The 27422-nt window shown below is 59.7% G+C and overlaps 2 protein-coding genes across 8 annotated transcripts in view; one reads left to right on the top strand and one right to left on the bottom strand.

The window, feature by feature from the left end:
- Window positions 1-1032: 1032 nt before the first annotated feature.
- On the top strand, window positions 1033-8973 carry DCAF15 (DDB1 and CUL4 associated factor 15). Of its 2 annotated transcripts, XM_004277430.3 has the most exons (13): window positions 1033-1187; window positions 2773-2870; window positions 2960-3095; window positions 3733-3839; window positions 3919-4058; window positions 4144-4314; window positions 6487-6921; window positions 7027-7118; window positions 7221-7349; window positions 7442-7527; window positions 7761-7865; window positions 7943-8058; window positions 8446-8973. In XM_004277430.3, the coding sequence occupies exons 1-13, from the start codon at window positions 1056-1058 to the stop codon at window positions 8499-8501; spliced, it is 1803 nt and encodes a 600-aa protein (XP_004277478.1). In that variant the 5' UTR covers window positions 1033-1055; the 3' UTR covers window positions 8502-8973. The 2 variants fall into 2 exon arrangements, with proteins under 2 accessions (XP_004277478.1, XP_033257127.1); XM_033401236.2 differs by lacking the exon at window positions 4144-4314.
- Window positions 8974-9078: 105 nt separating this feature from the next.
- Window positions 9079-27422, bottom strand: part of RFX1 (regulatory factor X1) — a 31795-nt gene continuing 13451 nt past the window's right edge. For 2 of the 6 annotated variants that reach the window (XM_049707091.1, XM_049707090.1), the window contains exons 3-22: window positions 26305-26414; window positions 25982-26065; window positions 24969-25076; window positions 23924-24040; window positions 22719-22814; window positions 21938-22309; window positions 21155-21249; window positions 17571-17940; window positions 15568-15749; window positions 14441-14560; window positions 14235-14350; window positions 13891-14009; window positions 13699-13808; window positions 13096-13247; window positions 12924-13021; window positions 11667-11816; window positions 11364-11572; window positions 10777-10930; window positions 10648-10693; window positions 9079-10498 (exon numbers count right to left, since the gene is read on the bottom strand). In XM_049707091.1, the coding sequence (XP_049563048.1) occupies window positions 10329-10498; window positions 10648-10693; window positions 10777-10930; window positions 11364-11572; window positions 11667-11816; window positions 12924-13021; window positions 13096-13247; window positions 13699-13808; window positions 13891-14009; window positions 14235-14350; window positions 14441-14560; window positions 15568-15749; window positions 17571-17940; window positions 21155-21249; window positions 21938-22309; window positions 22719-22814; window positions 23924-24040; window positions 24969-25076; window positions 25982-26065; window positions 26305-26414 (2978 nt within the window). In that variant the 3' untranslated portion in view covers window positions 9079-10328. The remainder of the gene's footprint in view (window positions 10499-10647; window positions 10694-10776; window positions 10931-11363; window positions 11573-11666; window positions 11817-12923; window positions 13022-13095; window positions 13248-13698; window positions 13809-13890; window positions 14010-14234; window positions 14351-14440; window positions 14561-15567; window positions 15750-17570; window positions 17941-21154; window positions 21250-21937; window positions 22310-22718; window positions 22815-23923; window positions 24041-24968; window positions 25077-25981; window positions 26066-26304; window positions 26415-27422) is intronic. The other 4 variants (XM_049707092.1, XM_033401232.2, XM_049707093.1 and 1 more) reach the window with 4 other exon arrangements.

The raw sequence follows: 27422 nt of genomic DNA, 5'->3' as shown, positions 1-27422 counted from the left end.
CTTCCTCTCTAATCCTAGCTGGAATTAGATAACATAAATTAATTTCCTTGTTTATTATCTGCCTTTTTTACTGCTGTATCCCCAGTGCTTAGAACATAGTAGGTGCTCAATAAGTATTTGTTGAATAAATGAATGTGAGAGGCTTGGAAGAATATGAGAACCAGATCCATTTGATTCTTCTCTAATTATAGTAGCAGTTTGCATCTGGGGTATATATGTACCATTCAGGAACGCTACACTGTAAGGCTCAGTTTCATCATGTGTAAAATGAAGATAATAAAAGGACCCATCTCCAAAACGGTTTTGAAAGTTAAATGAGCTAAAAGCACAGGAAGATGATACTCATAACAGACATTAAACAATTGTTATTACTATCATCTATAAAAGGGGCATAACAGCGACCTACTACATAGAACCGTAAGCTCAGAACTGTTTCTGGTAAGTGTAAAGTGATATACAAGTGATTAATGTTGTCATTATTACCATCATCATCATCCAGTCAGGTCGCCCCCCAGACCATCTGAAAGATGTTTTAATCGAATTTCTTCCTTTTATTTTGCAAATCCCTTCCTTCGGCCCGGCCCGGTGGCCCCGGGATGCTCGCCATGCCTCCGCGCACCCGGACGGGGCGCGGAGATCCCTGGGCTGGGAATTCTGGTCCTTCTGGACCACAGGCTCCCATCGCCCCGCCCACAGGCCTGGACCACCTGGGTCTCCATGGAAACCCACCAGCCACAAGGGGGCGTGACGCCGTGGGGACTGATGGGCGCCTCTGCCTATTGAGTCAAAGTCATCTCGGCGAGGGGCGCAAATGGGGCCTCTGACGGGGGCGTCCTTGCGGGAAGGCGGGAATACGGCGACAGGCCGCGGGGACTGTACCGTCTCTACCAATCAAGGGCCGAGATGGCTGTGATGGACAGGCGTAGCGGGCAAAGGCCCTGAGTGAGGGCTTTCACCCAACCCGCGGGCGGCAGTGCCGAGAAAGGGCCAATGAAGAGGCGGAGGGGGTGGGGCTAAGAGGCCGGTTGCTCCGGAAGTGGAGGGAGGGGGTGAAAATGGCGCCCAGCTCGAAATCGGAGCGGAACAGCGGGGCCGGGAGCGGCGGCGGCGGCCCCGGGGGCGCCGGGGGGAAGCGGGCAACGGGGCGGCGGCGGGAGCACGTCCTCAAGCAGCTGGAGCGGGTCAAGGTGAGGTCTGGAGTCTGGGAGGAGCGCGTCGAAGGGTGGGGAGGAGGGACGAGGGAGGCGGAGGGAGGGAGGGCGTTCGCGGGGTGAGGGGTTGGGGGCGGAGCCCCGGGGGAGGGGGACTCGGAGGAAAGGGGTTGGGCGGGGCCCCGGGGAGACGGCTTGGATTGGGGGGGCTGCTGCGGGAGCTTGGATGAAGGGGGTTGGGGGCGGGGTCCCGGGGATGGGGCTTGGATGGAGGGGCTGGGGGCGGGGCCCCGTGAAGGGGGCTTGGATGGAGGGGGCCTTAGAGGCCGCTGGGGGAGTAAGGAGGAATGGGGCGATCCAGGGTCAGACTCATTTTTCAAAATCCTGCTCCCACGGCCCTTCCGTTATGGAGCCTTACCGCCCCCTTGGCAGAGCCCTTGCTACCGGCTTTGGGATTCCTCCGCCTGGGGTTCCTCTCTCTGTCCAGCTCTGACCACAGGGGAGCTGGGAGTTCCTGTAGCTGCGTCTGCCTCCCGCATTGACTGGGAGGGAGCTCTCTGGAGAAGGCCTGATCTTCAGCTACCTGAGCAGGGCTCTGTCTCCCTATGATACTGTAAACTCTCAGTGTGCTGGGATCTTTCCCCCATCAGTTTGGGAGCTCCGGGAGGGCGGACAGTCTGCTGTCAGGTCAGCAGCAACTGGGGCAGGTCTGTGTCTCCATGGATTGGGAGTAGTGTGCCTTGTCCATTAGGCTGGGAACTCTGTGAGCGCAGGGCTGTGGCTTCTCCTTTTGACTGGAGTTCCTTGGGCAGGGACAGTCTCCACCCTCAGCTTGACTGCTCCTGGGTTGGGCTGTGGCTCCGCCCTTAGCTTGGAAGCTCCCTGGACAGGGATTGTGTCTCCCCAGCAGCCTGGGCCTCGCTGACAGGGCTGTTCCACCCTGGGATCTCCTTGAGGGCTGGGTTGTATCTCCCCCATTAGACTGGATAGCAGGGTCCAAGGTGCTCTGATCCCCCAGTGCCCAACTTGTGCCTGCCTGGCCCCCCAAATCCGTCCTTGGTGAAGTTTTTGGGATGAGGGAGTCTGTTGGAAGGGGGAATTGGGCAGGAGTTGGAAGGTCACTGGTCAGGTTTACCCTTCTGTCTGCCTCAGCTGGCCCCCGAGGGGCCTGTGCGCCCCGTGTATGGGCTAGTGGGTCGGGAACAGGTGAGTGTAGTTGGTCAAGCCCCCATTCCAGGCTCCTTAGCGGTTCTCGAGGCCCACAGCTCACTGTGCAGTGAGGCAGCCTTCAGGAAGGCAGCTCCGTGGCCCAGTGTGGGCCAGGGGTGACTGGGGGCGGTGATGCCAGTCCTAGTCCTCAAAGGTTGGGGGCTTAGGCAAGAGGAACCCTGAGGCTATGGAGGTGGGAGGATGGCTCGGGTCCCTGGTGGAGAGTCAGGCTCACGCCGTTTGCACCTTCCAGAGCTTGGACCTCCCTGGACCGCTATGGTTGTCAGGGAGTAGGCCTGCATGGCTGGGCTGGACCCCGAAGGTGCTGCTCGGCCTTGGGTGAGGGGACTGGGGGGCTGCAGGCTGTTTCCGCCACGTGGCGCCTCAAGAGCCCTGGCTGCCCCTTCCTCAGATCAGTGGGCAGCTCTCTCCTCGCCTCTTCCGGAAGCTGCCACCCAGGGTCTGCGTCTCTCTCAAGAACATTGTGGACGAAGACTTTCTCTATGCAGGGTGAGGCTGGGGCCAGGCAGGGGGGTGGCTGGGTGGGGCGTCAGGCTGGCCCTGACCTGGTTACTCTGCCCCTCTCCCCATCCACACAGACACATCTTCCTGGGCTTTTCCAAGTGCGGCCGTTATGTTCTCTCCTACACCAGCAGCAGCGGGGATGACGACTTCTCTTTCTACATCTACCACCTGTACTGGTGGGAGTTCAACGTCCACAGCAAGCTCAGGCTGGTAGGGCCAGGCCTGACTCTGGGCATCCCTTCCAACAGCACGGCTCCCACCGGTCACGGCACCCCTCTGAGCCTCGGGTTTCATGTCCGCAAATGAGAACAGCGTACTCATGGGGCCATTGCTGAGACTCCAAGTGTTAGGTCGAAGTGTAGGAAATCGCCATTTTTAGAGTTGAAAATGGGTAAACGGCAGCCATTTCATATGGTTTGAGGGCTCAAGCCAGGAGGGACCCATTAGCTTTGTTAGGACCCAGCAGGCTGCCACACCCAATTTAGGCCCTGACCTCGACTCCTCAAATGCCCCAGCCCAGGAGGTGAGTGCCGTTAACCCCAGTTTACACACGAGCTCAGAGAGGAGAACAGGTTTCAGGGTGGGTTGGGCTTGGAACCGATGTGTCTGGCTGAGCCCCCTCTGCTGGGGCAGGGCTCTCCTTGGCCATGTCCTTTCCTGGGCCCGGCCTCCCTGTGTCCCCCACTTGTGAGGGGAAATGCTTGTGAGTCTCCTCAGCCTGTCCTCAGGAAGGCAGAGGGGTGCTGGTGGGGGCTGTTTGGGGCTCCCTGGCCCGGTACTGCTGGCTGGTGCGGCCTCGGGTGGGCCTTGGGCCCGCTCGGACCCCCGACCCAAACATGCCTCTCAGGTCCGGCAGGTACGGCTCTTCCAGGATGAGGAGATCTACAGCGACCTGTACCTGACCGTGTGCGAGTGGCCCAGTGACGCCTCGAAGGTCATTGTCTTCGGCTTCAAGTGAGACTTAGGAATAGGGTGGTCAGGGGTGGGTGGGGCGGGCGCCTGGGCCAGGCTCTGAGGCTGTGCTGGCCCCCAGCACTCGCTCAGCCAACGGCATGCTCATGAACATGATGATGATGAGCGACGAGAACCACCGGGACATCTACATCAGCACCGTGGCCGTGCCGCCGCCAGGACGCTGTGCTGCCTGCCGGGACGCCAGCCGCGCCCACCCAGGTGAGGGGCCGGGGCCTGGGGCGCAGGCTGCCTGCTTCCCCGCCCTGGGGCCACAGCTGAGCCTGCGTGGCCTGTGTCGCTGCAGGTGACCCGAGCGCGCAGTGCCTGCGGCATGGCTTCATGCTGCACACCAAGTACCAGGTGGTCTACCCCTTCCCCACTTTCCAGCCCGCCTTCCAGCTCAAGAAGGACCAGGTGGTGCTGCTCAACACCAGCTACTCCCTGGTGGCCTGCGCCGTCTCGGTCCACTCGGCAGGTAGGCCCCCAGGTCTGAGGACAGGCCCTTTGCGCGTGCGCTGTCAGCCTCGGGGCCCTGTGACCTAATGACTTGGCCAGGCGGCCCTGCGAGCTCGGTGCTGTCACTACCCCGCATCACAGATGAGGAGACCAGGGCCCTGGGGAGGTGAAGTCCCTCATCCAAGGTCACACAGCCAGGAAGTGGGAATGTGGCATCCAAGCCCAGCCACTCCCCACCCCAGCGCCGTCCACGAGAACTTTCCACAGGGCTGGGGTGCTCCAGATCTGCTGTGTCTGCTCTAGCTGCCGCCAGTAGCCACTTGACCGTGGCTCATGTGACCAAGGAACTGAGTTGTTCAATTTAGTTTTAGTCATGTTAAGTTCAAGTAGTCACGTGCGGTCAGTGGCTACCATGCTGGACAGTACAGTGCGTTCTTCTCCGCAAAAAGAGAAATGTTGATTAAAAATTTCAGGGAGTGGTTAGTGGACAGATGGCCTTCTTACATCTTTGATGATCGCAGAAATGCCAGTGAAAATCAGATGATGTCCCCCAGCAGAGTGGCAGATGTTAAAAGGCTGGATAATGCCACTGGCTGGTGGCAGCGTGGGGCCCTGGGGGCTCTCCCGCTCTCCCAGGGCCTTATGGCAACAGACGTGCCTGTGGCCCAGCAGCGCTGCACCCAGACCTGTCTGAGTGTTTGGTGGCAGGAGCCAGGGGCTGCCTGGTGTCCATCGCTGGGGTTTGGGGAGGTAGGACAGGGTGGGCGCTTCCCTTGGATCAGCAGGGAGAGCCCCAGCGTGCACATCTGTGGAGAGTGTACCTTAAAGACATGTTCAAGTGCAGAAGAAACACAAGAAGATCTGTCACCTGATACTGATACCACTTATATTTAAATTTAAGACGTGTTCCAATTTTGCCAGAATGCAGTCAAATAAAGATGCCCACTGCGAATTCCCTGGTAGTCCAGTGGTTAGGACTCTGTGCTTTCACTTAGGGCCTGGGTTCAGTCCCTGGTCGGGGAACTGAGATCCTGCAAGCTGCGCGGTGCAGCCCAAAAAAAAGAAAAAGAAAAGATACCCACTAACTACATTTAAAATGGTTGTCCCTAGGGGTGTGGGAGGGTAATGGACATGAAAAGAGGATTCTATGTATATAACTAAGCCCACGGACCAGCAAGGGGCAGGGTGCTTGTCCTCAGGCCTGTCCAGGGGGCTCCCACCCCTGCCCTGGCCACCTGTGCCGGCATGGGCGAGGCCCTGCTTCTCGCCAAGCCGTGAGCCCCCAACAAGCCAGGCCTGGATGGGGCTGCCACCCCCTGCCCCGTTAGGAAGGACCACATGGGACCGGGTTCAGCCCGTGTGCACACAGCCCAGGTGAGGGGCATTGTCATCAGTGGTTAACACTCATCTCACCCTAGGAGGGTATTCACACAGAGGGGGAGTTTTGACTTGAACATTTTCCACTCACTCCCCCTCCCCTCCGGAAGAAGCGCCGTCACTCTGGCAGACAGGAGTTCATTGGCAGAGTTGTATTATCTCTCAGTGCGACCTTGGACGAGTTTCTCTGAGCCTCAGTCCCGAGTCTGAACTGGGAGGACAGTTCCCCTCTCCAAGGGTTGCTTGAGGGGGGCCCAAATGAAGCAGGGCAGGCAGAGCCCACGGCCTGGCCATGCTGCTGCTCGTGAATGCGCTGGGCTCTCCACACTGACATTCCCCAGAGGGGGATCTGCCTCCCAGTCAGATGGGGTCATAGAGGCCTGGGATTCGGGCAGTCTGTGCCTGTGCTGGTCTGGCTCGCGTTGGGAAGGACAGAGGGCTGTGTAGTAAACTGTCAAACTTAAGTGGCTTTTATCTGGTATGATGATGACATGTCAGCTTACCAAGCGCAGGGATTTTTGTCTGTCTTGTTCACTCCTCAGTCCTCAGTGTGGCATACAGCAGATGCTCAAGAGGAAGGTTTGAATGAACATGATGGTGTGTGTGTGTGTGTGTGTGTGTGTGTGTAAAAGTCCTTTTTCCCTTTTGGGTGTTTCAGACGGATCTCAGAATATGTACATCTTCTAGAGGGGTCTCCTCATGGTGGATTTCTAAGAACCCCCCAGCATAATGAGGGAGATCGGAAGAGCATTCTGGACTTGAACTCATCTATTGACCCCTTTCCCACATCCATCACTTTATTTTTATGTTCCAGGTGATAGCAGCTTCTGCCAAATCCTGTACGACCACACCACCTACCCCCCGGCCCCTCCCAGCCCCCCTGGGCCCCAGAGCCCAGAGATGCCCCCTGTCCTCCCCACCCTCTGCCCCGAAGCGGCCCCAGCCCGGCCCTCTGGGGCCCCCGAGCACTCGCCTGCCATCGCCAAAGCCAAGGAGTTTGTGGCTGACATCTTCCGCAGGGCCAAAGAGGCCAAGGGTGGGGCCTCGGAGGAAGTCCGGCCACCCCCCTGCCCGGGGCCCTCTAGCAGCCGCTGCCGCCTGCCCTCTGAGCCCCTGGCCCCAGGTGGGGAGGCGGTGCCCCGGGACAGCCCCCTTGCAGCAGAGGTGCCCGCCTCCGAGCCTGGATACGTCAACTACACCAAGCTGTATTATGTGTTGGGGTCCGGTGAGGGGACGGAGCCAGAGGATGGTGAGCGGGGAGCCCACCTGGTGGGGTCCCAGGCGTGGGAGGCTGGCCTGGAGGGGCCTCTAGGCCTCCTACCGCCATCCCTACCCCCACGTCCTGCCCCCTCAGAGTTGGAGGATGACAAGATCTCCCTGCCCTTCGTGGTGACTGATCTCCGCGGCCGCAACCTACGGCCCATGCGGGAGCAGGCTGCCGTCCAGGTTGGTGCTGGCAGCGGGCAGGCCCAGGGGCAGCTCCCGGGGGACCTGCTGGGATGGCAGTTGGCGCAATCCTCCCCCTCCCCCTCTGCCCACTGTCCACAGGGTCAGTACCTGACAGTGGAGCAGCTCACACTGGACTTCGAGTATGTCATCAACGAGGTCATCCGCCATGATGCCACTTGGGGTCACCAGTTCTGTTCCTTCAGCGACTACGATATTGTCATCCTGGAGGTGGGCCCAGGTGTCGGGCAGGGCAGGCCCAGGGCCTCCCAGCTCTGGGCAGCACTCTCAGTGTGTGTCACCATCCACACCCCGCCCCCCAGGTCTGCCCAGAAACCAACCAGGTCCTCATTAACATTGGCCTGCTGCTCCTGGCGTTCCCGTCCCCCACCGAGGAGGGCCAGCTCCGGTGAGTGGGCAGGGACCCCACCCTCACCCTTGCCCAGCGGGGTCCTGCACTCAAGACCTCTCAGTGGGGGGAAGGGGGGATGTGAGAAGACTCCCCCTGCCCACCAAAACTTGGACTGGCCACTCCATTACTGCTTCAAAGATAAAGGCCCCTCTGGGTAGCCTGGGTTCAAGCTCAGGGACCCTGTGGTCCCACTCCCTTTCTCCTCTGCTCACCATCCCTCCCCGCTGTAGACCAAAGACCTATCACACCAGCCTCAAGGTGGCGTGGGACCTCAACACGGGCATCTTTGTGACAGTCAGCGTGGGCGACCTCACTGAGGTCAAAGGGCAGACCAGGTGAGGCAGGGCCGGGGGCCAGGGCTGGGGGTGGGTTGGGCCAGGGTGAGGAGAACTGCTCACCCCCTCTCCCTCAGCGGCAGCGTCTGGAGCTCATACCGCAAGAGCTGCGTGGACATGGTCATGAAGTGGCTGGTGCCCGAGAGCAGCGGCCGTTATGTCAACAGGATGACCAACGAGGCGCTGCACAAAGGTGGGCCCCGTGACCTGACGACAGTCCAGGACTGAGGTCCTTATCCTGGGGCCAGGCCAGGCCCAGAGCACGCACTAATCCCTAAGTGTTGCTGAATGGAGGAGCACATTGGCTGAGCTAGTGGACACCGTGGCATTGGGTGAGGGGAGGGCAGCCCAGGCCAAGGCCAGGGGGCCAGCTCAGGTGTGGCACCTGGGGGCCCCCGGCCAGTCATTCAGTCATTCAACAGACATTTTATTGAAAGGCTGCAGGCAGGAGGCAGACATAACTTTGCAGGGTGCCTGCTTTCCAGAACCTTGTGGGCCCATATCAAGTCAGGGAAAGAGGCCTCTCCTACAGCCTGGGCAGGCCAAGGTTCCAAGGCTTTGTCCCCACCTTTCCCTGCAGGGTGCTCACTGAAGGTTCTGGCAGACAGTGAGCGATACACGTGGATTGTGCTGTGAGGGCCCGGCCGCCCTGGACACTGACTCCAACTACCTCCGCGGCCTGGGAGCTGGCCGCCTTCCCGGCAGCCTCTGCCGACCGACCGATGACCGGCACTAGTGTTAGGCTGCGGGAAGGGGGCTGGGCGGGGCAGCCCCTGGTGGCCTGAGAGTCTGGACGCTTCTTATTTATGCCTATTTAAGTTGGAAAGGGGCAGAGGGAGGGAGCCCCCTGCCCCACCAGCCTTGAGCGCCCGCCTTCACCCTAAGCTGGGCGTGGGCCTCGTTCCTCACGAGTTTGCCCCTTTTCTCGGCTACAGGTGTGGACGTTGCCCCCCTACCCACACCCCAGGGAGGCCAGATGGATCCAATACCCCTGCCCTGTCCACCCCCAGCCTCTCCCCCGCCCTGAGGTGGTGAACCTCGCGGCCATCACACCTCCCCTTCCCGGCCCTGTTGTTCCTCTTCACATAATAAATGTTTTATTTCTGAACCTCACTGAGTTCCCTTTACTGCCTGCCACTCAGGTGCTCGGGGCCCAGCTGGAGCCCCCAGCCCCAAGGTTCCCACCAAGGCCGGCAAGTCAGCAGTAGGCAAATATCACAGCGGAATTTATTGTGTTTTAAGAAAGACTACAAAAAGGTAGAAAACAGCTCGGCACACTAGACTACCACACGCGTGGACACTTCCACCACCAGGAGAAGGGAGGCCCCGAGGGGTAAGGAGGGGGAGTCGGCAAGCCACCCCAAAAGCTGGAGCACACGGAGCACACAAAATAGTGATTTTTATACAATAGATCAGGTTTGTTTTTTCTTTTTTCTTTTTTTCGCTTTTTGCCATAAACATCTATCTCACAGGTTGAAAACACTGAGAAAACCGGAACAGATAAGGCCATGATGGTTGGAAAAAAACCCAACAAGTTACCGACTCCGCTCAGGCGGCGCTCACAAATCGCACAATAGTCATGTGGAGGGCGGGGATCGCACGCATGGAGGAGAAGCACGGTCTCCAGGGAGAGTAGGAGCGTAGAGATTCCATTACAGACCAGCGGCGAGGAGGGCCCAGGACTCGGGGTCCAGGATCTGAGCGAGTGGAGCACCCAGCCCTGGCTGGGGCAGGCGTGGGCACTTCCGGGCCCGCTGCCTGCAGCAGGTCCCTCTGGGCTTGGCGCCCTGTCCAGCCTGCTGCTCTTTGGAAGCTGGAGGTGGTGCCCCTTCTGCCCTCCCCCTATCCAGGCCGGGCAGTGCCCCCCTCTAGGGCTGCGGGGCAAGGGAGGGCCCAGCTCTGGAGAAGATGCGACACCCACAGCTTTAATTGCACTTATACCAAGGAGTGGGAAGCGGTGGGGCTGCTGGGGGAGGGATCCCGGGGCTGCTGCTGACAGTGGCGGGTCCCCAGGTGATGCCCACCTGCGCCCACCCGGGGCTCAGGGCTGGGCCTAGGACAGGCTGTGCAAAGCCAGCGAGCTGAATAAGTTAACAGTTCTGCAAGGGAGGGGGCCTGCCTGCCTGCCCCCTGGGAGGGGGTGGGGGAGGGAGATGCTGCGGCCTTCGGGGCCAAGGGCCAAGCTGGCTGCCCCAGGGGGCACCTGGGCACGTCGGCGGGTTCCTTAAGGCACGTCTTTTGTGTCAGAGTTTGCAGCTGCGGCTCCGCCCGGCCCTGTGATTGTGCCCGCTCCATCCGGGGCAGGGACCCCCTTACCTTCCCTGTCTCGGAGGCCCCCTCCCGGCCCCGGCCGAGGCTGGAGCGGTGACAGCGAAGCCACAGAAGCTGTGAGGGACCCTGGCGAGGAGGGGCAGCAGGGTAGGGCGGGCGGGGCGGCGGGGTGCGGCAGGGGAGGCCACAGGCTTAGCTGGAGGGCAGCGCCTGCACGAAGAGGCCACGTGCGTCTGTCCGCGCCAGCTTGGCCGGTGGCTCCAGAGCCTCGGGGCCCAGCGCGGGTGACTCGCCACCGGCCGCGAGCGAGATGTCCTGCGGCAGCTCGTCCTCGCTTTCCTCCTCCTCTTCCTCCTCCTCGTCTGGTGTACACGGACCAGGCCTGGCTCAGCGCGGGGCGGCGGCGCCACCAGGCCACCACATGGCTCCCCAACCGCCGCCTCCTCCACCCCAGCCTCGCTGTACGCCACCGCCTGGACTCTGGCCCTCAGTAGGGGCACGCTTTACCTACCTTTGTCCGGGTCCAGGGGGTTCAGCGTGGTGGCCAGGTTGGCGAACTGGAAGGAGGGGAGAGGAGAAGGAATGAGGGTCCTGCCTAGGGGCACCCCTCCCGTGCCCTCAGCGGACCCGTCGTGCGCACCTCGCCCATGACGGCAATGGGGGTCTCGCCCTTGGCCTGGGCCACGCGATGCTCGATCAGGTAGTACATGTACTCATCGTAGAGCAGCCGTATGAGATGGAAGGAGCCGAAGCTGGCGGCGCTGCGCAGAGTCAGGTCCCGGATCACCATGGAGCTGTGGGAGGCGACAGAGAGGAAATCCTCAGGCCGGGACCCGCCCCGCGCCCCTCTTCCCTGCCGTAAGGACCCCAGGCCCGAGCAAGCCCAGCTACCACCGCCCGGCCCCGCACAGGCTTCCCGGTCAGAGAGGGAAGGCGTCCCTCAGAGAGGGAGGAGGGCCCGAGCCCCGCCCACCACCAGCAGGACCCTCGACTTTCTAAAAGGCACCCGAGTCCCCCCAGGGGGTGGGGCTTTCTCTGGTCCAGCCAGAGAGGGTGGGGCTGGGGCGCTCATCCAGCCCCACCCTCCTCGAAGAGGCGGAGCCTTCACTGGTCCCATTTTCGCCTGATCCCAAAGCAAAGGAGCCTTCTCTGGGTCCGGCCCTGGTGGGAGGATCGTCCTCCCACCCAGCGCCTTCCCCGCCCGCATCCCGCCCAGCCAGCGCGCACCTGTAGAAGGACCACTTGAGGAGGAAGAGCTTAGCAGCCTTGGGAAAGCCGGCGCTGCCCTGGTAGGGCTTAAGCACTTGGCTCACGACACCGTCCAGCCAGGCCGCCCACTGCTCCAGTGAGTTCTGCTGCTGCAGAGTCACTTTGAAGTCCTGCTCCAGCCGCTGCACCACGCGGTCCTCGCAGCGGCATACCCACGAGGCCTGCTCCTGGGACACAGCGGGCGGGTGCCCGGGGCTCAACCGCCGCCCCGGGCCCGAACCGCCGGGCCGCCCCGCGCTCGCCTGCCCCGTCCACGCTCACCTGCACGTTGGCGAAGTCCACGCGATTGAGATCGCTCAGCATCTGGTTGATCTGCGCGGTGTTCTGCAGCACAGCACGCGCCGCCTGCGCCAGGTGGTTGAGCGACGTGTAGCGCCGCAGGGTCTGCGCGAAGGCGCCGGCCGCTGCCACCTGTGGGGCCCAGGGCTTGTGGCTTCCGCGGAACCCACCCCGCACAGCCCCCTGCCCCACCCAATGCGACCTCTCTGAGCCTGTTTCTTTCTCCTAAAAGGGAGGAATGTACCTTGTTGCTTTCGTTGGGAGATCAAAGGGTCGGGGTTTTCAAACTTTGGGAGACCACCCACCCAAAGAATGCCTCCAAAAAAAATCAATGTATTGTATCTGAACAGCATTATTATTTTTCATCAAAGGACACAAGTAAATCTCGGAGGGCATTGCCCAGAAAGGGCACTACTTCCATAACCTTTGGTTTCATTTTGTTTGTATTATTATTCCCTTGAATGTCAGCTCCGGGAGGGCCAGAGTTTTGTGCATCTTGGTCATTGCTGTGCTCCCTGCACTCAGAGCCATGCCGAGCACACAGCAGGTGCTCAATAAATGCGTGTGGAATAAATGAATGAATACATAAGTCTTACCCGTTCTGAAGGGCTCCCCGGGATCCAGCTTCTACTCTCTCCACAGGCCCCCAACCCCAGCCCTGTGTCCAGCGTACCCAGGGGTCATTCTTCAGACATCCCTTTCTGTTTAGCTGTCTTGTTGGCATTTTCGGGACTTTGAAAACAAACTTTTTTTTTTTCTCTCTCTTTTCTTTTTTTTTCTTTTTGCTTAAGAGCAAGCACACCCCATCTAATTCCTCACATCTTGGTAGTTAGTGAATGTGCAGCATTGACAAAGAGGGCTATTCTGTTTCCTTATAGATGTTTTTGGTTTTGGTTTTTTGGGTTTTTTTAAGATTTTATCTCTTTCTGAACACCTAAAGCACTTTCTGTTGAAGCTCTCTGAAGAGAACTACTTCAAGTGTGCATTTGGTTTTAATTTTTTTAAGATGCCGTGTTGCATACAAAACACCACAAACAGGTTGTGTTTCAGAAGTGGGCTCCTGAGGAAGCTGGTTTGTAAAGACAACGCCCAAAGCTCACTCTGATGGGACAGACACGGGGACAAATCTTACCGCCTCTGTCAGGCAGAGGAGACCGAGGCCCCCAGCCCCCCCACAGCCGGGAGGGAGGCCCCGGGCTGTGGGCCAAGCTGGCCCCTCAGCCCCCGTCACGCCCTCACCTTCACCCGCAGCATCTCCTCAGGTATGTTCACCATGGCGTGGGTGAGCCAGCTCTCCAGGCTCTTGGCAAAGTTCCGGATCGCTTGGGTCAAGGCACCTGTGGGCGGTAGGGGGGCTGGTCAGGACTTAGGGGTGGGGTGGGGTGCGGGGACCGGGGGGCCGTGCACTTACTGGGGATGGGCCGCAGCACATCGGGGATGAGGATCTCCACCAGGCCCTGGTACAGCACGTTGTCACAGTGCTTGGTCCACTGGAGCACAGGCTCGAACTTGGAGAGGAGCACCAGGCTGGCCTTGGGCAGCCGCTTCTCGGCCTCATCGTGCCTGTGGGCACCCACCCCACCCGGGGGTCACAAGGACATTCCATGGTCCTGTACCCAGGGTCAGAAGGGCACAGCACCCTCACCCCACCCTGGGGTCAGGCAGGTACTCTCTGTCTCTGGAAGACTCCCGGGGTCAGGCTGACACAGACCCCACTGCCCCCAGGGTCAGACAGGGATCTTAACACCCTGCACACTGGGGCACAGGCATCTACCCACCGCAGGGAGGAAATGGCTTGGTGGGGCACGCCATCGCAAACACCGATCATCAGACCGGTACCAATGCACACTCTGGAGGCGGGCTCAGAAGGCCATGTGCACCCCACAAACTGCAGGGGTAGCGAGGAGCCCCCATTCCTGCATGAAGTCTGAGGTCTGGCCGCCCCAGCCTTGGGGGCTGACTCACATGGTACCCAGCCTCCTCCCTTCCTCCCCCCTCCCTCAAAGGCACTCACACAGCCAGCGGCGGTGCCTCGCTGGGCTGGCTCAGGTTGTACCTCCAGAAGGTTTTCCACAGCGTCTCCACCAGGGTGAACTGCAGGTTCACCATGACATCGACGATGGCCTGTTGGGGAGGCTGGATGCTCAAGGGGGCTGAGCGGCAGCGTGGCCCTCCCTCGCCCCTGCCCACTGCCCAGATGCCCTACCTCACAGTGTTCCCGGTACAGGGCCTGGAAGGCCTTGATGTCCCCAGGCCCGATGCCTTCGGGCAGCACTTTGCCCTGGAGGTCGAGCTCTGAGAAGGCAGGAAGGCTCCTCGAGGCATCTGGGGGCAGAGGAGACACTGTGAGCCCTTCATCCCCCAGCTGCCTGCCCCCTTGAGCCCCATCCTGGGACCCTGCTAAGTTGGCACCACTTTGCTACCAAGCAGAAGTTCCCCCGTGTGCACTGGGGGCGAAGAGGTTCCGGGAGGACAAGTGAACCATCTGCACACTCTCCGGGGGCCACAGACCCTGCCCTGGGCCCACCCCAGAGTCCAGGGAGCCCTCACCCAGAAACTGCTGGTACTGCTGGACCTGGGCGCTGATGTCGGACAGCCCAGTGGCCTGCTGTGGCCCCACGGCCACACCGTTGGTCATGCCCTCCATCTTCTGGATGGGTTTGAGCCTGGAGAAGGGATAGGCAAGGGACTGGAGTGGAGATGGGCTGCCATGCCTTTCCCTGCCCGCCAGCACTGGGCCAGCCCTGCCCTCCTACCTCTGTTTTTGCGAGAAGGGTTGGCCCCGCATGGCCATGTGCTGCTGGTCCTCCATCAGCCGCAGCAGGGGTGAGCTGGCCTTGATGCGCAGGCCATAGTAGTGGTACTTGGAGTTGCCCCTGGGAGGGAGGCAGAGGATGAGGGCTGGGCTGGGGGTGGTCACCGATCATCCACTGGGAGCTTCACATCACACCTGCCTCTCCTCTCTGCTAGGGGGCCGAACAGAGCCCAGGGGGCGAGACCCATATTTCCACAGAGCTGGGGGTGCTAGGCTGGGGAAGCCACAGGTACTATGGGTGCCAAGGAGAGGCCCCCAACTGCAGACTGAGCTCTGTGAAGACAGGGCCAGAGTCAGGGGCAGGCACTTAGCAGGTATTTGCTGCCTGCTAGTCATAACAATCTGCCAGGCACTGTTCTGAGCACTTAGCATATTCGAATCCACGTGCTCCTCATCCCTACCCTATGAAGGGTACTCCTAGCATCCTAGATTGACAGCTGAGGAAACTGAGTACTTTGCCCAAGGTTCCGCACGTACACACGCATGAATGCATGAATGAGGTGATGTCTAAGGCCTAAGCTGGGAGCTGGAACCAAGAGAAGAGCGGGGCTCAGCCTGGAGAGGTGTGGGGGATTGCAAAGGAGAGGCAGGGAAGAGCGGGTTCATGGGAGGGCTCCTTGCTCCTTCCTACGTGAATTCACTGACTCATAGGCCCTGATTAAGCACTGACTGTGTGTAGCCCCTGCACTCTCAAGGGACGTGCATTTCAGCACTGGAAGACAGATCAGAAAGGAGAAGTAACGTAAGAGGCATGCTGGATGGTGCTCAGTGCTAAGGAGAATAAAGTAAGGGGGGTGGATGCCAAGGAGATGAGGGAAGGCTGGAGTTTTAGTTAAGGGGGTCAGGGGACGTTTGAGTCAGGAGGTGGGGAAAGGGTACGTGAGGCAGAAGGCACAGGCAGTGCAAAGGCCCTGAGGTAGGAGCATGCAAGTGTCAGAGGAGCTGTGAAGAGGTCAGTGGGGCTGGAATGGAGTGAGCGAGGGGACAAGGGGAGCTGAGGACCTCGATAACTTAGGGTGAGGTTGGGCCTTGTGGCTGCTAGGGACTGTCAGGGGCAGGTGGCCCCACCTGGTGCCGAGACGTCGGGTGCGCAGGCCCATGAAGACAGAGCGGATGAGCTTGCCGAAGGAGGCGGCGTTGACGGGCTCCAGCTTCTGCTCCTGGCAGTGCAGCAGGTAGTGGCAGTAGAGGGTGCTCCGAGGCAGGCTCACACCCTCGGCTGTCTCATAGTTGTCCAGGAGCCACTGGACCTGGGGCCCGAGGAGGGATGGAAGAATGCTAAGAATTGCTTCCATTTCTCAAGTGCTCGTTGCTAAGTGCTCTCTATATTTATTTCTGATTGTGATCTTGACAACCGCACTGGAGAGGGTGTCATATCACAATCACCCATGGGAACTAAATCCAGTGGAACTCTCTAGAACTGCACTGTCCAAATCCGTCACCACCAGCCACACAGAGCTGTTAAATTAATTTACACCGAATGGAAAAAGCCAATGTCAAAAGGTCACGTAAAGTATGAGTCCATTCATAGAACATCCTCGAAATGACAGCGTTAGAGAAATGGGGAACAGATTCATGAGTGCCGGGGGTTAGGGATGCTGGGAGGGAGGAAGGCAAGGGTGACTACAAAGGGTTAGCAGGAGGGGTGTGTGGTGACGGAACAGTTCTGCATTTTGACTGTGATAGTGGTTTCCCAAACCTACCCATGCGATAAAAAGACACAGAAGTAGACACCCTCACGTTGTACCAATGTCAGTTTCCTAGCTAGATACTGTACTACAGTTACGTAAAATGCAATTAGTGGGGTAACCTGGGTGAAGGGTCCACAGGGATCTCTGTACTATTGTGCAGCTTCTGTGACTATAATTCTTTCAAAATAGTTTTTTAAAAAAACAACTCAGTTCCTGGGACCTTGAAACTCACATTTCAAATGCTCAATATCCTCATATGGCCAGAGGCCCCTGCACTAGGCAGCACAGAGAGAAAATATTTATCACTGGAGGATGTTCTATCGGACGGCACTGGTCTAGCGAAGCATGTTTTCAGGACCCATTAGGGAGTCATGAAATCAGTTATGTGGGTTATGACCAGCATTAAAATATTAGACTTAGAAGCCAGGCTGCATGGGTGCATAAGGGAGGTCCTGTCTTCTGAGAAACCTTCTGTCTTGGTTATGGGGTCCACAATGGGTCGCCATGGGAGAGGGCGATAGTTAAAAATGAGGGGAAGGGACTTCCCTGGTGGTGCAGTGGTTAAGAATCTGCCTGCCAGTGGAGGCGACACGGGTTCTATCCCTGGTCCGGGAAGATCCCACATGCCATGGAGCAGCTAAGCCCATGCGCCACAACTACTGAGCCTGCGCTCTAGAGCCCGTGAGCCACAACTACTGAAGCCCGCACGCCTAGAGCCCGTGCTCCGCAATGAGAGAAGCCACCGCAATGAGAAGCCCACGCACCGCAACGAAGAGTAGCCCCCGCTCACTGCACCTAGAGAAAGCCCACGCACAGCAATGAAGACCCAACACAGCCAAAAATAAATGAATGAATAAAAAAAAAAACGAGGGGAAGCCATCGCACCAGACGTCAAGCTCCAAGAGGACGGGGACCACCCCAGGACAACCCACCTACAGTCACAGAGCTGGTGAGGGGCCCAGTCAGGGTTAGGATCTAGGGCTGCTCCACAGAGCCACTCTAGGCAGAGGAAAGTTATCTTGCTGCCTTCGGGATGGACACAGAACCTTGCTCGGGGCAGCTTCCTGCATGGTGGTGCCTGCATCTCCCTCCCCTTGCTATCTACCCGCCATCACCAGTTACTATCAGAGTAGATGGCACTTCTTGGACAATAGCTCCAAGAGCGTCATGCATATTAGCTGAGGCCCAGAGAGGCTGAGTAACTTGTCTGAGGCCACACAGCGAGGATTCAATCCAAGGCCATCTTCACCTGAGCATCCTGACACCAGGCTAACCAGGCTCCTGCTGACGGTGGCCAGCAACCACCATCCACCACCCACCACTCCCACCCAGGGTCCCCCTCCCACCCCCGCCTCCCCTGGGGCCTGGGTTGGCACTTACAGTGGCTGGTGAGGCACGGGTGGTGTGGGAGTAGGACTGGCTGGCACTGCCCAGCATGTAGCCGCCTTGGATCACGTAGGTGCCTGCTCCGCTGCCACTGCTGCTGCCACTGCCACCGCCCCCGCCACCGCCTCCCCCGCCGCCACTGCCGCCGCTGCTGCTGCTGTTGCTGGCCCCACTCCCACTGCTGGTGGAGCTGGCGACGACCTGGCTGCCGGACACGTACATGGGCACAGAGCCACTGCTGGCCACCGCCTGGGAGGTGGCAGGTGTGCTGACCTGGGCAGCCGTGCCCGCGGCCTCATAGTAGCTGGTGCCTGCCGTCTGCGTGTACAGCGGCGTCTCGGGGTAGGGGTAGGTGCTGGAGCGGCTGCAAAAGAAGTAGAGGGAGGGAGTCAGGGGACAAGAGCTGGGTGGCACAGGGGCATGACTGAGGGGGGAGGAGAGCAGGAAGCAACAGCCCCGTGCATCACCCCAGGTGCATGATGGGCAAATTTTCACTTAATCCTCAAAGTGGCCCCCTGACTTGGGAGTCCCTACTTCAGATGGGAGGAAGTGGAACTGGAAGAGCTAAGTAACTTGCAATAGGCTACACACTTCAGTAAATCATAAAAAGAACTACTGAGGGAATTCCCTGGTGGTCCAGCGGTTAGGACTCACGCTCTCACTGCCAGGGGCCCGGGCTCAATCCCTGGTCAGGGAACTAAAATCCCACAAACCACGCACTGCAGCCGATAAAAAAAAAAAAAGAACTATTGAGTGCCTGCTGTATGCTGGGCACTGTTCTAGGTACGCTGGGCCCAACAGTGGATGAGAGAGACAAGGTCCCCCACAGGGGAGTTAATGCCTTAGCGAGGGAGCCAGAGGAGAGGCCAAGTGCAAAGGTAAATTGAGGGCACTTCAGAAGGTGGTACACACCAAGGCACATGAGGCAGGAAGACGGTGCTGGAGAAGCGGGGGCTCTACTTCTAAATCCAGCAGCCATCACCCTGAGGGGCTGGTCAACAATGACTATCGGGGTACAGATGTGTTTCCCTTTGACCCAGAAACCCACCCCACCCCGGAGAGTTCTCCAGCTATCCCAGGATCTGCATCAGGTCACATGAGCTCAAGGCTGCAAATCATAGCAAGAGAGTAAAAATGACTGGCGGTGGGGGGGGGGTGGTCCATCTTTAGTGGGATGTCAAGTTAAAAGGTGATGGAACCTTACACAGGGGTGAGGGAGGAGGAAGAAGGTCTTGGGGTCCTGCCAAAGAACAAGCTCCAGAACATTCGGTTAGGTGAACAAAAGAGGCAGGGAAGGGTGCAGAGAGTGGGAAGAAAGGGGAGATTACATGGCATTTCGTATCTGTATCTGCCGTCTGTGAGGGTGGAGGGCCCGCGGACTGGGGGCAGGCGCTTCACCACACGTGGCTGGACACAGTTTTGAATTTTGAGCCCTCTCAATGTATTAGTGATTTAAAAACATAAGTTAAATTTTTAGAATCCAGAAAGGGAGGGAGGCCCGTCAGGAGAGGCCTGGCTCAGAAGGTGCTGAAGGATGCAGTGGAGGGAGTCTTGGGGGCCTCTGCGGGCAGCAAGGAGAGGGACTGGGCTGGGGGATGTGATCACTTGAGGTGCGCAGCATTGCCCATCAGACACCAGGATGCAGCTCTTGATCACTGTGCCCTGGTTCGCATCAGTTCACATCTACTGCACGAGTGACACCCAGAGTGCGTGACCTGAGCAGGGACTGGTAAGTGCCCATGCCCACCTCGGCAGGAGCCAAAACCAGCCCAGCACCCTACACGCGACACGTGCTCCCAGAAAACACTGCTTTGGTAACTGTTTGCTGAATGACTGAATAAATGAATGTGTATATCTCTGGACAGAAGCTGGACAGGGCCAGGGACAGAGGCCCAAGGGCTGTGGCTTTGGTCAGCGTGGGGATCTGGACCAGCAAAGGGCTGGGAACATGGTAATGACCCACTATGAGGGAGAGATAAGATACAGTGTCCTCAAAAACTTCACATAGCAGGAGAATCTGATGGCAACAATGGACTCCGTGTGATCAAACACATAAACACAGAAGGAAGAACTGAACCGGAAGCAAAAGACAGACCAGGACTTCCCTGGTGGCGCAGTGGTTAAGAATCCGCCTGCCAATGAAGGGGACATGGGTTCGAGCCCTGGTCCGGGAAGATCCCACATGCCACGGAGCAACTAAGCCCTTGCACCACAGCTACTGAGCCTGCGCTTTAGAGCCCGTGAGCCACAACTACTGAGCCTGTGTGCCACAACTACTGAAGCCCGTGTGCCTAGAGTCCATGCTCTGCAACAAGAGAAGCCACCACAATAAGCCCGTGCACCACAACGAGGAATAGGCCCCGCTCACCGCAACTAGAGAAAGCCCGTGCGCAGCAACGAAGACCCAATGCAGCCAAAAATAAATAAATAAATAATTTTATTAAAAAAGAAAAAGAAGCAAAAGACAGACCAGGAGAGGCAGAGGAGCCCCTGGGGGCCCTCGGGAGCCCAGCTCCTCTTTGGAATGTCCTCTGTGGTCCCTGCCAGCTCTGGTCAACTGCACAGATAAGAGAGACTGGCAGCACTGGAAATAAATCAACAGAACTATGAGGTAGCTGCATGCTGTAGACCACGACTCAGGTGCCAGGGTCACACCCTTTGGGGTCAGCCACAGCATCAGGGCCGAGAGATCAAGTCATTCCATGAGCTAATCCACCCCCAGTGTCATGCCCACAAGAACAGGTGGCAGGGACATAAGAAGAAAATCAGGCAAATGCAAAGAAAGCCAAATGAAGCTTCCAAAAACTGAAACAACAACTAGAGACTATAAGCCCTGGAATTATTCCCATGGAGAAGGGGAGATCCTTCTCCATGGGAATATATATGGAGCATCCCCAGCAAGGAGCCAGAGCCGGGGTTAAGGCAGGCCTGGGGCTGACATCTGCCTGATGTGGCACATGCTGACGCTGAGCTGTGCGCAGCACCAGTGAGTGGAAGTCACCTACGTGTTGGCTGGGTGGGGACTGGCTATGTCATTCATGCTGTGGCTGTGTGGTGGAGTATCACACAGCAGTTAAAGAGGGTGACTGGGACCCACATGGTCGAAGAGCTTCGAGCTACAAGGCAGGAGAAGAGATAGGGGACAGAACACGCTGCCTCTATTTCTGAACAAAGAAAGGGGGTAATTTCTATTCTCAGAGTATCTCTGGGAAGAAACAAAGAAATGGGCCACAGCCTCCCCTCTGGGGCAGGTTTGGGGGTCAGGAGTGAAGGAAACTTTTTTTTCACAGTTTAACATTCCCTATTCCTTAGAAATTTTTATCTTATAAAATTAAAAAAAAATTTTTCCCATTTTTGTTTTCTGTTTTTTTGCATAGAACCAGACCAACCTGATTCCAAAGCTCTTATGCCTTGCTGGGATGCCCTTCCCAACTTGCCAGGGTCCCCTCTGCTTTACCGCCACTTGAGGCCTTGAAGGCTGGCTGGTCCGCTGGGGGCTGGGGCCTCAAGTCCCAGGGGGTCCTGGGCAGACCCATGCCCCTCCTCCTGTCCCTTCCCCCAGTCTCCTCCCCACTCACATGGCGCTGGCCGTGTAGCTGGCATCACTGCCCTCCACATACTGCACTTGGCTGGAGTACACATGTGGGACTGGCACCTGCTGGAGCTGCTGCACCTGGCACAGGAGGAAGGGTACACAGAGGGTCAGGGGTGAGCCAGCTCCTCGCCTCTGCTTCTAAAAGTCTGGCAGCTCCCCAGCTGGAAGGCTGCACTTCTGGGCTCTCTGAATACCCTGGACGGGGCCAGGGCTGGGAATCAGCTGTATCAGGAGAAGCCAGGACTCTCTGCTTGGGCTGGGGACAGTAAAGGTAGGGCCTGAGGTGCACAGAGGGGACCCCAGACAGGGTCCTACCGTGGGCGTGAAAGTTGAAACCCAGCGGCAGAGCCAAGTCCTGGTACAAGGCTGTCACTAAAGCCGGAGCCTGGAACTACAGACATGGCTTCAGGGTTGGAGCCTGCATCAGGGACGGACCCCTGTCTACAGGGACGGGGCCTAGAAACCTTGAACCGGATGCTAGGGGCGGAGCCGGGGCCAGGGGTGGGGCCCCGTTTGTGGGCCAAAATCTGAAACTACTGACAAAGTCTTAGGGGCGGGGCCTGAGTTCCCCACCCCATCCCCCACCCCAGTCTGTAGTGGCAGAGCCTGGGACCTGGAGCCCGATTTAGGGGGAATCAGAGGTGGGTCCCCAGACTGGCTGGGTGGAGGTGGGGTCTACAGGGCCTGCGGGGCCGGGCGCGGGCCGGGGCCGGCGGATCCCGCCCCCGCCCGCTCTTTGCACCCCGCCCATGCGTCCGCCACCTACTTTGAGGGCCGTGGCGGCCGTGCCGAACACTAGCACTTGGGGGACTCTCTGGATCCTGACCCTCTGGTCGGGGCTGGCTCGGGCCAGGAGCCCGGGCCGTGGCTCGAGGACCACTCTCTGCTGCGGCAGGAGCAGGTGCGGGGGCAGCACGCCCACCAGCTCCACCCACTGCTCGGCGCCCGGCTCGTAATGGGGCGTCGGCGGCTCGGGGCTGCCTAGCTGCGGGGCCTCCCCGCTGCACGCTGGCGGTTCCGGGACCAGCACGCCCGGCCCGGGCCCAGGCGTGGGCGGCCGGGGCGGCGGCTCCGGTGGCGGCGTGGGCCGGGGCTCTTGCTGCTCTGCCTTCCTAGCGGGAAACTGACTGCCTGAGCTCTGGAGGACAAACAGAGACACTGGGGGGTCACCGGGGGCAGCCGCGGGTGGGGCTCCAGGCCTCCACCGCCCACGAGGCTGCTGAGCTCACTCAGCAACCCGACCAGAAGATCCCCACCCCGTGTGAGGGAAGGGAGAACCAAGATCTCTCTCAGCAAAACCTGGGCCTTAAACTGCCAGGTGCCCGGAAAGAGTAAGGCTCCAGGATCGCGTCCGCAGCCCAGGGCCAGAGGTGGAGCCCAGGATGGGGCTGGGGTTCTGAAGGCTCCAGCTGCCTTCCCACCTACCCACCCACATCCCCCCAGGGGAGCTCCACTCCCTCCCTGCGGCCTGAGGGGCCTGCACCCCTCCCCAGCTCAACCCAGGCCTAGCCCCAGTTTGCCCAGAGGTAGGTGGGGGAGACACACACCTCTTGAGCCACGTGGACCGGCTGGAGCCCTTGCACTGTGAGCTGCTGCACGGGGCCAGCTTTGGGCACTTGTGGAGTGGCCTGGACCACGGACCTCTGGGGAAGGAAAGGCAAGTCAGACTATGGTAATGATGGCGATGATGGCTGCCCACCTGCCCCTAAGCACCACCCCCCGCCCACGTGAACTCATGTAAGCCTCACAGCAGCCCCATAAGGAAAGACGCCACCTTCCTCCAGCTTTTCACTGCTGGCCCTGCACCTAGTGCCTTCCAGGTTCATTATCAGGTTGCCTCTGGGCGCCATGTTACAGGTGTGGAACCCAGGCTCAACAAGGCGAGGCTGATGGGAAGTAGCACCGAGTTGAACTTGGGGCTGACTGAGGGGTTCCCTGCTCTCTACCCCACTCCCTCCATGGGTTACCCGCATGCCCATGAACCTGGCTGTCCTCACTGCCATGCCATGGAGAGCATGCGGCATTATCCTCAGGGCACAGTGAGGGACAGAGGCTGGGAGGCGGGAAGCTGCTGAGGGATGGGGCCAGGACTTGAACCCAGGCCTAGAGGTTCAGAGGGGCTCTGGTGCCAGGCAGGAGAGTATCTATGAATCCTTCAGGGTGGGGTTTCTGCTTTCCTCCAGGGAAAGGGTCTATGGTTTCACCTGGTTCTCCAGGGGATTGGGAACCTCCTAACCTGAGTGGTAACGACCAGACGGCAGACAGCCCTTGCCTCTTAACCTGCTCTGGCTGCCGTGGCGGGCAGCTCAGAGTGAGGCCTCCTCCAGAAGACTGGGCATGGTTTTGGAGGCTGAGGCCTCTCGCTGAGCCCCCTAGGGGCGAGCCAGGACTTGGCCTTGGGGTTTCCTCCAGGCAAATGGGCCCAGAGAGGCCAAGGCTGTTTCTCGAAGCTGTTTCCAGTGCCTGCTCGGTGTTAGGTGCTTTCCACGAGGACGCACTTCATCCTCACGGCGGCCCCAACCGCCCTGCTCCCAGGCCCTCGGGGAGGAGCCGTTATTTAGGTGAGAACGCGGAGTCTGGAGAGAAGCAGAGGTGCTTGCCAAAGGCCTAGGTGGCAGGCTGGGGCTGGACCCCCATCTGCTGGTCTCTCACAGGCCTTCGCCACTGCAACTCCCACTGACAACTGAAGGAGGATGCAGAGGCCGCCTGGCCAGCACCCTCGCCCCTGCCACTGCCCGCCTTTGCCTGGCACCTCTTGGGTGACGGGGACACTCTGCTGGACGCCGTGGACTTGCAGCTGCTGAGGCACCGTGCCCGTGGGGGCCCCAGCCGTCTTGCTGGAGGAGCTATTGGCCTGCACTGGCGACCGCTGCAATGGAAGGAGACACGGTGTGTGTGTGGAGCAGCCGGGGCCTGACAAAACCCTGCTCGGAAGGGCTGTCCAGAGAGCTTTTAGGGGAGGGCAGCAACCAGAGGGGACGTAGCCAACCACCTAAGCTGGTAACCATCCTTTGCATCCAAATGCCTGGTCCGCACCACAGCCCCAGTCATCCCAGATGCAAGGCTCAGAGTTCAGACCCATCTTCCCCAGCGAAGAGGGCTGGGACTCGAGCCTCAGCTCATGGGCCACCTGCTGCCTCCATCATCAGATGGGCTGCAGCCCTGAAGTGAGGAAGGATAGGTGAGGGCACCCCTACTTTCCAGATGATTTGCTGACGCACAGATGGGAAGGGCCACAGAGTTGTGAGTGGTGGCACCAGGTGCTGACCCCAGGTGGGCTGGCTGCAGAGCCCGCCAGCTATGGGCCGTGCTGTGTCACAGTGGGTATCATTAACTGTTTCACACATTTCTAACTCGGGGCTCAGTAGGCTCTGAGGGCCTGCCCAGAGTCCCCAGGACTGAATGGCTGAGCCAGGGATCTGCCCTGGAGCTGTGATTGCTGACACCCATGCTCCCGGCCACCCACGGCTTGCCTGCCTCCACACCCTCACTGGTGTTCAGGGGTCCCTGGATTCCATCCTGTGGTCGGCGGAGGAACCTCTACCCACCCTGTCAAGGGAAGAGGGGCCCACTTTGCCTCCTGGGATGCAGTGCCCTGAGCTGGAGCTTCAAGGCCCATCTCGACCCAGGGGAGAAGCTGCCTCCTCCTCCTGGAGCCGGGCTCAGCTCAGAGCCAGCAGGGGTAGGATCTGGCGGCCGAGCCACCCCAGCCAGGGTCAACAAGGACTTGGGAGGAGTGAGTCCTGACTCCTCTGGGGAGAGGGGTGGGGAGGGTGGCCAAAGGGGCCGCCACCTACCTCAGGAGGTGAGTGCACCTGCTGCGTGCCATGCACCGTCAGGGAGACCTGGCCACTCTTGCCGCCCGGGACTGTGCTCTGCACCACCAGACGCTGTGTGGGGAGAGCCTGGAGCCAGAAGGACCACAGTTCACTGACAACGGCCTGTGTTTTTTTTTGTTTTTTCTGTTGTTTTTTTTTTTTTTTGCTGTACGCGGGCCTCTCACTGCTGTGGCCTCTCCCGTTGCGGAGCACAGGCTCCGGACGCGCAGGCTCAGCGGCCATGGCTCACGGGCCCAGCCGCTCCGCGGCATGTGGGATCTTCCCGGACCCGGGCACGAGCCCCTGTCCCCTGCATCAGCAAGCGGACTCTCAACCACTGCCACCAGGGAAGGCCCGGCCTGTGTGTTTTTAATGAGCACCTGTGCCGTGCCAGGCGCCGTTCTAGTGCTGCATGCCTGCTAGCTCACAGAATCGCCCTGACAGTCCTGATGCTGTAGTCACTCCCCCACTTCACAGAGGTTTAGGACAGTGAAAGTACCTGCCCGAGATCCTGGAGCCCATGTGCAGCAGAGCTGGAGTTTGTGTCCAGGGAGCCTGGCTCCACAGGGCACATGAAATGTGCTCTCACCCTTGAAAGCTGACAGGGCTTTGTCCCGGTCCACGCTGGACGCCAGCACCCGGTGTGCAGCCTTCCAGGCGACAGACCACCATGCACTCACGCCCGTGCTGGCTATGGGTTCCTGGTTCCTAACCGGCTTTGGCTTCTCTGCTTTGGGACACTGGGGCTGGACCCACCAGCCACGTTCCTTACTGTCAGTCCTCAGGTCTCTGTTAAGATGACTCCTGCAGCTCTTCCTTCCCCAATGGGCCCTGACTGACACGGCCTCACCGGCTGGAGGCAGCAGGTAGGGCAACCCCTGGATAGGCCCCATAGCCTTGATGCTGGTAGGGGTAGATAAGAGCAGGCCACAGGGGTGGGTTCTGCACCCTGGGGAGGCTCTGAGAGTGGGGGCTGGATGCAGGGCGCTTACCTGTTGGGGCACCGGGATGTTGGTGAGCTGGAGGGGTGACACGTGGCCCGGCTTGGTCTGCACACTCGTCTGGACCAGCAGCCGCTGCGGGGGAAGGAGGAGGGACCTGAGCAGCGCTGGCTTCCCCAGGGAGGCCCGGCCCGGGGCAGGGGCGGGGGGGGGGATTTGCTGGGGCGGCAGCAGTGAACATCTTGATAAGAACAGGTGAGCAGATGGTTCGGGTAGCAGGACCAGGGGGGAAGCAAGGTACCCACGGCCACAGCCTCGCTGCCCCCCTCAGGTGCCCTCTCTACACACCCCTGGGGGAGGGGTGTGTGTCCTACCTGCTGGGTGCCCTGCACCTGCTGCACCACCTGAGTGGGGACTCCAGTCTGGCTGGCCGTGGAGCCCGGGCTGGCCTCTGACACAGTCTCGCTGGCCCGCATGGCACCTTCTGTAGGGAAAGGTCACCAGGTCAGCTCTGCCTGCTGCCACTGCCCCCACCCTGAGCCTGAGCCCGCTGGGATGCGACAATGCAGCCTGAAGCTAGCTCTGGATGGGGCTAGGCTCTCCAAGAATCCTGCCTGGCCCCTGGTCAGCCCCAACACTGCCCATTGGGGTGGGCTGGGGGCCCCAAGGGCCTATAATCCTTAACACCCAGAAGCAGCCTCCCTCCTCGCCCCCACCCTCACTGTCCCGAAGTCAGACCAGAAGCGGTGACTGAGAAGCCATGATGCAGCGGAGGCTTGGAGGGATGGATGCCTCTGCCCAACAGGCAGGACTGTGGACCGTGACTGACCCCGCCCCCCGCCCCCCCGCAGGTCCCGTAGCCTTGCAAGGCGTCGGGGCCACCTTCCTTGAAATGACCCCTGGCTTCCCAGGGATGGAAGCTGGTCAGAGAAGTTGCCCCAGAAGGTCTCACAGGCCTGCGGCCAAACACCCCCTCCCTCTCCACCGTCCCTGCTTCCCGGTCCTCACTGGGGTGTAGGGGGGCAGAGGGCTTGGAGCTGGGCGGGCGGGTACTCACGCTGACAGGCAGCCAAGAAGAGGCAATCATAGAACATGGTGCCCACCTGCCCCACCGCCCCGGGGGAGCCTGCCCAGCACTCCTCGCCCACCTCTTCGGGAACAGCAGGCTGTGCGGGCGGCTTTATACCTGCAACCTTGGGAAGCTAATCCCCCCAGTGGATGCAGAGTTCCTGGCTGTCCTCTTAGGATAAACACACTTCCCTCCCAGCGGGCAGAGCCTGAGTGGGGCCTTTGTGGGGCTGGGGCCACTCTGTGGGGTCAGGAGGGAGGCTGGTACCCAGAGATGCTATCAGGAAGGCACGGGTCGAGTTTCACGCACATCTCGCTAAGTGATTAACAGGGGAGCTGGGGGGGAGGGAGGGGCGTGGAGCACGAGTGTCCCTGAGAGGCACTGGTTGGGAGACCCTCACCCCAGCTGGGACACAATCCACCC

The sequence above is a fragment of the Orcinus orca genome, chromosome 3, assembly GCF_937001465.1.
Source record: "Orcinus orca chromosome 3, mOrcOrc1.1, whole genome shotgun sequence".
Classification (NCBI taxonomy): domain Eukaryota; kingdom Metazoa; phylum Chordata; class Mammalia; order Artiodactyla; family Delphinidae; genus Orcinus; species Orcinus orca.
Note: the sequence above shows the minus strand (reverse complement) of the source record. Positions and strands in the feature narration are given on the sequence as shown.

Coding starts and splice junctions, on each gene's coding strand:
- DCAF15 (XM_004277430.3), top strand. CDS start 1,056: ATGGCGCCCAGCTCGAAATCGGAGCGGAACAGCGGGGCCGGGAGCGGC. Junction 3,096..3,732: donor TCCACAGCAAGCTCAGGCTG/GTAGGGCCAGGC, acceptor CATGCCTCTCAG/GTCCGGCAGGTACGGCTCTT. Junction 4,315..6,486: donor CGTCTCGGTCCACTCGGCAG/GTAGGCCCCCAG, acceptor TTTATGTTCCAG/GTGATAGCAGCTTCTGCCAA.